This window comes from Zea mays, chromosome 9 (genome assembly GCF_902167145.1).
Source record: "Zea mays cultivar B73 chromosome 9, Zm-B73-REFERENCE-NAM-5.0, whole genome shotgun sequence".
Classification (NCBI taxonomy): Eukaryota; Viridiplantae; Streptophyta; class Magnoliopsida; order Poales; family Poaceae; genus Zea; species Zea mays.
This window is the reverse complement of record NC_050104.1, coordinates 52,236,486-52,246,642: the sequence shown is the minus strand read 5'-3', so window position 1 is coordinate 52,246,642 and position 10,157 is coordinate 52,236,486. Positions and strand designations below refer to the sequence as shown.

Below are 10,157 nucleotides of genomic sequence, written 5' to 3'. Positions count from 1 at the left end.
CTTCGGCCCGGGAGTATGTCCCAAGTAGCTCGTCACTGGTAGCTTCAATACATTTCAGCCAGTCATCATCTGGCTCATCAAACTTCTCCCTAAATCTGAAAGTATACTTTAATCGAACCAGACCACCTTCACTCGATTCAGCAACAGTATCCTTCGGCATTTCCCAATTCTCCACAAGTGGCCATACCCTGAAGGCTATGTGCTCTTGAGATTAATCCCTTGTACCAATGAAGGCACACACAGTATTAAAGGCCTTCTGACATGCTTCAACATCGTCATCAATATTCACCTTCGGCCTTCGAAGGCCGAAACGAGACCAGATGGGGCGCTGGATAATTCCCTTGATGTCTTCTCTTTTAATCAAATCATTTTTACGTAAAACCACTTCTCCATCCAAGCCCCGGGCCATCTTTTCCGGAATGTTGGCACTGGGTGGCTTGTATTAGAACGGACAATGAACCCGTAACAACCGAAGTTGTTGTGATATTGTTCCTTGCCAATAGCCTTAGTTTCATATAAAAGCTCGTGCATGCTGCAGAAGCACTTCACGCTAGGCTCCAGCCCCTGGCTCCTTACAGCCCAGACAAATATCCCCATCCTGATAATTGCTTCGGGGGTAATCTGATGGAGAAAGATTTGGAATATCTTTAATACCTCGACCACAAATTTACTCAGCGGGAACCGAAGACCTGCCTTCAAGAAGCTTCGGTATATAACAACTTCGTTTTCCTCCAGGGCAGGGGCAGTACTGTCTCCTCCAACTCTGACAATAGACATGTCGCGAAAATATCTCCCCCTCATGGCATCAATATGACTTTGCTTGATAGTCGATTTTCCGAAGATAGTATGGCTTGGGCGCCACGGCCGATCCTCAGAGTCTTCATCCCCGCTTTCAATGTCATAACTATCACTGTCATCAGAATCTTCGGATAAACCCTCCATGATCTCCTTAGTAATTTTCTGTGTATTTGTTTTTGCCATGGACTCATAAAATCCAGCAATGAAAGGATCTGCAACTTTTTTCTCTTCATACAGCTTCGTCTCCTCGGTTGTTTCTTCTCTCCACTCATCTTCTTCTTTTCAAATTTGGAGCAAACGCGTCTTTAAGCCGAAGCTCAAAAAGCTTGAAAATCAAGCGAGAGCTAGTGAACAAGAGCTAAAAGTTTGAGAAAATAACACAAATGGCAGAAATGGCGTATCAATGCTGCCGGTGTGGGTTCCTATTTATATGCCTCGCGTTTTGCAACTTGGCGGGCCCTGTCTGTCATTGACTGTTGCTATTCTAGCAAAGGGAAGATGTTTTTTCGGTCCTTCGGCTTAAGGCCTTCGTTCATGTCGCAGTCTGAATTCGTTGTTATAACAAAATAATACTGCGAGGGGCTAATGTTGGGAGCCTTCGTCTTCCGAAGGTCCTCAAAAACACGATTAACAATGTTTCCCAAGTATAATATATGTACAGTAACCTTCGGACTCAGAGTGAAGCTGAACACAATATGAAAAGCATGGTCGGGACGAAGGTTGAATCAGTTCCGAAGCTACGCGCAGGGAAGCTTCGGCTCAGCAGCAGAAAATGGAACCGACCTAAAGAGAAAAAGATCGATCAGTCCATGATAGTTTGTGTCATGTTTATAGCTATTTGTTGAGGGTATGAATGTAATTTCGACCGGGCTGCGTCCCGTGCCTATAAATAAATGAACATTAACATGTACTGTTCACGCTGACTTGTGTTCATTTGTGCGTCATACTTGAACTTTTGCCTTCTGTCAAGTCGACACGTACACTTTTGTCTTACCATTTAGTACTAAAGTTTAGTCTAAATATACCCTAATTCTGCGGTACGTAAAGCAAGAGAAAGAAATGTCACACGGACGGCCTGCTTCATGCGGTGCCATTTGCCAACTACCGATCGCAGCGCCCATTCACGCTGCTTCGGTCCGTTTCCTTCTTCCCTGTGACGATGATCATCTGGAAAGCCATCGGCTAAGTTACGTGCACCGACAAAGACAAGTGGACCCAGGAAATATGGGACCCAGATGTCATTGAGCGGAGCATGTTCGGCTGGGTGTCTGCACGTCGGCTGCCGGGATGTGCACCAACTCTCCCTCACCCCAAACGTGGACCACGGTGACCTGGCCCCCACTCCCCCGTGACGATTGGCGGGGCTCACACGTCAGGGTCCCGTTGGGAGTCTTTTTATCGGTCGTGCCCGCAGTCGACTCGCCGCCCACTTCTGTAGCTGTAGACTGTAGTTCTGTTCCTCTTCCTCCCCACTCACTCCTGCGCTTCCTCGCCGCGCGGTTCCTTCTCCCTGATCCTCCTTTGGCTTCGCGGTTCATGGCGATGTGGAGGGCCGCCGCTAGGCAGCTGGTCGACCGGGCGCTCGGCTCAAGGGCCGCGCACGTAATCCAATCCTCCCTACCCTACCTTTCTCGTCGTCTTCGTTTTGATCCGATGGTTACCCTGTTTCTGCTTTAGCTGCGAATTTGTCGCGTGCTCGTTGATTCATCGCGGCTACTGCGCCGAGTTTATCGGCAAATTTCCGCTTGATATTCTTAGCTGCGGGGGCCGGACGGCGAATTTTCAGTCCTTACATTGTTGGCTATGCTGCTTTTCAGGATTTTCTTTCCCTTGTGTATGTTTTTTTCCTCTTTGGTGAAATTTAGTAGAGTTTAGTTCACACAAGATGTATTGCTTGTGCCTGAATTCCAGATGCGGAGCAATCCGATCTATCTATGACACAAACTTTGAAGATGCATTCTCATTAATTGAATTCTTCCTTTGTTCTGCAGACGTCTACAGGCAGCAAGAAGATAGTCGGGGTGTTCTACAAGGCCGGGGAGTATGCCGACAAGAACCCCAACTTCGTCGGCTGCGTCGAGGGTGCACTCGGCATCCGCGGCTGGCTCGAGTCGCAGGGCCATCAGTACATTGTCACCGATGACAAGGAAGGCCCCAACTGTGGTCAGTAGCCCAGGCAACCCCCCCCCCCCCCCCCCCCCCCCCCCCCAACACCCACACCCAAACAAAGATTTCAGTACTTCTCATTTAAGTTAGGGTGGTTCCAGTAATGACTTATGAGATAGCGTTAATCGTTTTATTTCATATTCTAATAGAAGAGAAGGAAAATATGTCTCTTGATCAAGAGCTAGTCTTATACACATTTCAAGATTACGAGAGGTTGTCATATGGACCTAATCGCATTATGAGCAGAGCTATTGCTAAAAGTTAACACCATTGGGAAGGTTGTCTTTGAGCTAGTAACTGGCTTTTATTGTTCAGGGTGGCCTAAGCATTTACTGAAACATAAAAGCTATCAAGCCTACCATCATGATTTTAGAACACTGAAATACTCTCTCTGTCCCAAAAAGAAAGACATTATAATCTATAAATTTAGTAAGTCACACCATAAGTTTTACTAAGTTTGTAGAAAAGAAGTAGTATTTGTGACATCATATAAATATACGGTGAAACTATATTACTGATACACTTTTTCTATAAATTTACTTAAAACTACAACAGTTTATTTTTTGAATAAACCTGTAAGATCTTTTTTTTGTACGTTGGGAGTATTTCTAAACTCACATAGACCGTTGCTGGTAATTTATGGCATGTTTGTTTGGGATTATAATCTGTCTAGATTATATAATCTAACTTATTTTGAACCAAGTGTTAGTTCAAAATAAGTTAGATTATATAATCTAGATAGATTATAATCGCAAACAAACACCCCTTAGTGGATGAAGGTAGCAACATCCACAGTCCATACTGGGTAGCTTGGCAGTATACATAATGTTGCAGACGTCAGCTGCTTTTGTTTCTCGTAATTAGAATGGATTTTCTTTCTGATAAATGGAAAGGGAGAAATGCTATTCTTAATTTGGTAGGGCCATTCGGTAACCAAAATGTCTGGTTTAGCCCAACGCAGTGGCATTGACTGTCATGTTGTCTTATTGCTGTATTACTTGAGATGCTTATGCATGCTAATTGTGTACCTGTGCTTACTAAGATGAAGTATGTTTATATACAACTTAGTGTTTACTCCCTCCAACGCGATAAAAAAAGGCAATTCTGACTACAGTGCTAAGTTAAAATATCTTCAGTTTGACTATTTAAAAAAAACTAGTATTGATGGTATGAAACAAGTATCATTAGATCTATCATGTTATATATTTTTATAATATATTCATTTGAAATCATAGCTGTAAATATTATTTTCTATGAACTTGTTCAAATTTAAAATATTTTACTTAGAACAGATCTAAAATTCAATTGTTTTGGGGACCGAGTCAGTTCTGGTCTCTGATTCTTTATGAGGGACTTGGGCCAGTGGTCTGGTGGTGTTGTCAGGTTAGTTGTAGTTCTGACTCTTGTGATGAGGGGAACAACCCAGCGGGTAGGCCTTGTAAGCTGAGCTTGAGGCCAACTGGCCCATCACCTTTTTCTAGCAGATGGCAGAAATCTGATACAATTTTCATGAGACTTGTTCTGTACTTGTTTCGACTAAATGATTTCTGTAACTGTTTTCAGAACTGGAGAAGCACATTGAAGACATGCATGTCCTGATTACCACCCCATTCCACCCAGCTTATGTCACTGCAGAGAGGATAAAGAAGGCGAAGAATCTTGAGCTTCTTCTCACGGCAGGAATCGGCTCCGATCATATTGATCTTCCAGCAGCTGCTGCTGCGGGCTTAACTGTGGCTGAGGTCACTGGAAGCAACACTGTCTCTGTGGCAGAAGATGAGCTCTTGCGCATTCTGATTCTGCTCAGGAACTTCTTGCCTGGGTACCAACAGGTAGTTCAAGGCGAATGGAACGTAGCAGGCATTGCCCACAGAGCTTATGATCTTGAAGGAAAAACTGTTGGGACTGTTGGGGCTGGTCGTATTGGCAGGCTCTTGCTTCAGCGTCTTAAGCCCTTTAACTGCAACCTGCTTTACCATGACAGACTTCAGATTGACCCAGAGCTTGAGAAAGAAATTGGGGCCAAATTTGAGGAGGACCTGGATGCTATGCTTCCAAAGTGTGATGTGATTGTGATCAACACACCTCTTACGGAGAAAACAAGGTTTGTATTCATCATGTACCTGACATTTCCAAAATAGTTTGACAATATTTTCTGAGTTTTGTTTGCTGTTTTTTTTTCAGAGGCATGTTTAACAAAGAGAGGATTGCAAAGATGAAGAAAGGTGTAATTGTTGTAAATAATGCTCGAGGAGCAATCATGGATGCTCAAGCAGTCGCAGATGCATGTTCTAGCGGTCACATTGCTGGTACTTACTACGTTAATATGTTTTCTTTGTCTCTTTACACAACAATATTGCTACATAAGTTAGCCTGATTCTACTGAAGGGGTCCATGAATTAATATTATTTTCCTTAAGCTTGACATGCTTTGTATTCCGTGGCTTCAGTATGAAAACTTCAAATGTGCCGTTTTGCTTTCCTGAAAAGACACCCTGCCTACATTTTATCTGAAGAATAGGGAAATAATGCGACTATATTCCTACATTGACCGGTACTTTGTGTAACATGGAGCATCTCATTCCCATTTCCCAGGATACGGTGGTGATGTGTGGTTCCCACAGCCAGCACCAAAGGATCACCCCTGGCGCTACATGCCTAACCATGCCATGACCCCTCACATCTCTGGGACTACAATTGATGCGCAGGTCAGGTTCTGAGTTTTGTTACCTGAGTTTGAAAATCTATCTAATTCTAATACCTCATAGGACACTAGGTCTCTGCTTCATGCATTAGCAGAACTCAATAGAATGGCAATCACCTTAAGGCTTTACTGGATTAAAATCGTACTGAGAACTGGAACAATTAGCTAATAGTGTGTCTGTGTACCTTGACTCCTTGACGACATGTACACTGATAGCGCATTTTTCATGATGAGTATTTGCTATTCGTTCTCGTGCATGCTGCTTACTATTGCGGGCAAACAAACAATTCATACAGCTGCGGTATGCGGATGGTGTGAGGGACATGCTGGATAGGTATTTCAAGGGCGAGGACTTCCCGGTGCAGAACTACATCGTCAAGGAAGGCCAGCTTGCCAGTCAGTACCAGTGACCGCGCGAGATGTTGCTGTGCTGTGTAGGCTTTTCTGGTGAGAAGCTGCGAGGAAGAAACTCCTGTTGCGTACTTGCGTTACTGTATGAGTAGCTCTGAGAAATCTGTCAGCGGCCACCTGTAATAAAAGAATGCCTTGCTGGTATCTCACCGTGGAGATCAATAAGTCCCTTTTTTTTCCTTCTCTGTCACTGAACTGCATGCACTGTCTTTTTTCGGCTGTGACAACGCAAATGGTAACCAACTGGAGCCATTTGTCACATGTTTGTTTTAACAAGCACATGGTAATGAAATCAGGTTGCACTGTAACCAGAGATGGGATCAGAGTGCCTCCGGCGGGGTAACCTGTTTTCAAAGAGAGAAAAAAACCTACTCATCCATTCCGTTTGGGCGCGCCTGCCAGATATTTTTAAGAAAAAACAACCTCTGGCCTAACAGCAAACAGAAACAGCATTATCACTTATCAGAACGGCTGTGGTTCATCCCCCAGCTCATTGGCCTGTTGACTCGACGTCCCAACCCATATAAACCTATTCCAAAGACTGGAGCATCCGACGACACCAAACCTGGACGTGCCTCGACGTCCCAACCTATACTTTGTGGCTGCTTCGCTCTTTCCTCCAGCTTCTGTATCACCACACCACCTCTACCATATAACTCCCAACCCTCGTGTGTACAGTGGCCTCCATCTTCTCAATGTCCTGGCAATCCGGAACATCACGCATTTCCAAATCAACTCCCCTGGAAATAGATTTTGTTACCAAATTTCCATAGACTAACAAATATCGGTAAGGAGATGTTTCTTATTTGTAATCCAAAAGGTTGCTACAAACTCAAAATTCCAACTGCCATTCAAATTACTTTTTGGTTCTAGAGGCTAGTTGCGGCTCTGTTCTAGATTCTAAAGATAGAATGACTCTATTTTGTGTTTGGTAGTTAGAACGAAGTTGCTCTGTTTTTTTTTGTTGGCTTTCAGAGTGAACCACAACGAAACGGCTCCATCCTATGTTTGTTTTCAGAGTGAAGCAGAACAGAGCTACAGAATTGTGCAGACTCAATTTTCGTTTGTTTTTATTTGGTTTGCACTCTAAACTTTGTATGAGCTCTCATATATTTCACTCCAAACTCATGTTTTTATATTTGGTTTTCACCCATGTCTCCAGTTGTTTGTCCCAAGTATTTCGTCTCAATAATCAAAGACTCATTCCAGATTGCACGCAGCAAAAGATGTTTTGTTCATCCACTAATATACATCGGAGAAAAACCATGTCTTCAACTTAATTTTGGTCCAGATAAACAGTATCATGATCATTTGAGTATCATGATCATTTGAGTCGGTGACACGTCGCGAAAAAGGAACGCCTTTGAGGTCGTAAAACCATAAATTATTGTGGTGAGCCTAAGTGCCGCACACAGGTGCTCCAGGTGATGGCTACCCATGAATAAAAAACTCGACTAGGGAACCCTCCCGATATTATATTAAGAAGAACCGAAACATGGTTCCGACCGAGAAACCTCCCGAACCTTAGTCCCACATAACTAACGGGCCGATCAACTGTCCACTCTGCAATGACCTAACCGAAGGGTGGTATGCAGGATCTCCGAGAGCGGACGGGGCACAACGAGAGAATTTTTTTAAAGAAACCTGAAATTCGCCCCGAGAGGGATCGAACCCGGTACCTAGAAATGTTACTCGAAAGCCTTAAACATTACGGTAGAGACCCTTTGGCATGATTAGCATGAATAGGGGTGAACATTCAGTTTATTAGATTAATTAGGTTCGGTTAATACATTTTTTAAAAGTTTTAGTTTTAAAAAGCAAGAATGGAAATGCATGTTCATAAAATAGAAACCAAACCATATCAACCGAATTATTTTAGTTCGGTTGTTTTAAACCAAAATTTCAGTTGTGACTACTATATTCGTCTGTGTGGTTGGTTGTAGGAGCTACGGGCTGTCTGTGACTGTGCCTGACTGCCTGGTATACTAGATGTTGGTCGCTGAGCGCCTGAGCCAGTGTTAGGGATGCAAACGAATGAGAAAATTCCTTTCCGACCCGCTCCGTATTTCCACATTTTTCTCGACCATTTTTGTATTTCCGGGAAAATCCGAACATGGAACGAGACCAACTGGAGACAGGCGCGGAAATAGTTAAAGTTGTTTCCTATCTGTATTTCATCCTGTTTTTATCCAGTATTTTTCTGTATTATCCTGCTTTACAATAGACCGAGAAATCAACTTGGCCTCGCTCGAAGAGGCCCATCCAAGCACAGGTACCGAACAACCGGCCTTCAAGTAACCTAAGCTGTCTCCAGCAACGTCCCATAAATTCCATCACCTAAAGAAATATTTCGTGTCCTTTACAGCACATCTAAAAGATTTTGTCCTATATATCTTCTCAGTCTCCAGCAGCGTCCTCTAAATTCGGTCCCTTAAAGCTACAGTGTTAACATATTTTCTTTTTTCCATTTCTTTTTCTGTTTTCTTTGTTTTTTCCCATTTCACGCTATACAAAGGATGCACAAAATAGTGTATTTCATAAATTTCGAAATAATAATCTCCAAAACAATGCTTGATTAATAATTTCGAATTGTACAAATTAATTAATATTCGATGTTATTTTGTGTGTAATTGTTGTCGATAAAACGTCGCATAGTATTTTATTGGTATAAAAATATGTTTCCAGATTGACATGCTTCCACCGTAAGCCAAGACACTTCTTCAACAATCTATCGACAAGCTTCGTCTGCACGCCACCACGATGGCTTGTGTCCGAGCCTACTCGTTTTATAAATAACCATTGATGCTTCAATACTTCACTCACACTTGTCTTTCAAATCTCCACAACAATGAACCCGTACTTACAATCCAATTTTCTTGTTAGGATGACGGAAGAAATGGAAGAGGAAGAAGAGTTGCAGATAGCGACGTAACTACATATTAGGAGGCGCCGTGCACGCAACGAGCGTCGTCATGGTGGTTCCATTCCTGGGCGTGTTCGGATTCATCGTGATCATATGAGCGGCGATGCAAGAATCCGAGCGGACTACTTTGGAGCGTAACCCTTGTACACGGATGCTCAATTCCGTAGGAGGTATTTCATATATTTCATGCGCACATTCATTTTGACATGTACTTACTTAACTTGATCGACCCTTACAGTGACACACATTTATTATATGGTAGGTTCCGCATGCGTCGCCATGTGTTTGAGCGCCTGGTTGATGTTGTGCAACAAGTCGATCCATACTTTATTCAGCGCCCAAACTGTGCGGGTGAGATAGGTCTTTCTGCCATGCAGAAAGTTGTTGCTGCTGTTCGCATACTTGCTTATGGTATTCCTGCTGATGCGATCAACGAACATGTACGCATTGGTGAATCCACCGCTCATGAGGCATTGAAACACTTTTGCATGGCCATCCAAACCGCGTTTGGGCCTTACTATCTGAAAGGGAAATGTGCCCTTGGGCCATTTCTAAGTATTTTGGTGATTAAGTGACCAACACAAATGGTTATGTGTTAAACTATGCCAAATGGTGGACAAAGTGCAAATCAATATAAAGGTATGATTCTAGACTTAGTACATTGGTTTTTGTGTACTAACATATTTGTCTAAGTGCTAGAATCAGAGAAAAGACAAATGGAAAAGACTTGGCTTGAGCAGCCAAGACTCTGCTCAGTCTGGGTGCACCGGACAGTGTCCGGTGCGCCAGGCTGGCTCTGGTGAAAAGGCCGCTTTCGGGAATTGAACGGCGGCGTACGGCTATAAATCACCGGACTGTCCGGTGAGCCAACGGTCGACTGGGCCAACGGTCGGCTGGGCCAACGGTCGGCCGCACAATCCGCGCGTGACGCGTGGCCGAGCCAACGGTTTGATGGGGCACCGGACTGTCCGGTGTGCACCGGACAGTGTTCGGTGCGCCAACGGCTCCAAATCTTCAACGGTCGGCTGCGCCAGAATAGGAAAGAGATCTGCACCGAACTGTCCGGTGCACCAGTCGACAGAAGGCAAGATTTGCCTTCCTGGATTGCTCTCAACGGCTCCTAGCTTCCTTGGGGCTATAAAAGGGACCCCTAGGC

The 10,157-nt window shown here is 43.9% G+C and overlaps 1 protein-coding gene across 1 annotated transcript; it reads left to right on the top strand.

The window, feature by feature from the left end:
- The first annotated feature begins 2,031 nt into the window (after nucleotides 1-2,031).
- On the top strand, nucleotides 2,032-6,337 carry LOC103638381 (formate dehydrogenase 1, mitochondrial). The gene is made up of 6 exons (XM_008661313.3): nucleotides 2,032-2,400; nucleotides 2,790-2,961; nucleotides 4,528-5,068; nucleotides 5,149-5,273; nucleotides 5,559-5,671; nucleotides 5,964-6,337. Exons 1-6 carry the CDS (start codon nucleotides 2,086-2,088, stop codon nucleotides 6,075-6,077), a joined length of 1,380 nt encoding a protein of 459 aa, XP_008659535.3. The 5' UTR covers nucleotides 2,032-2,085; the 3' UTR covers nucleotides 6,078-6,337.
- The last annotated feature ends 3,820 nt before the right edge of the window (nucleotides 6,338-10,157 follow it).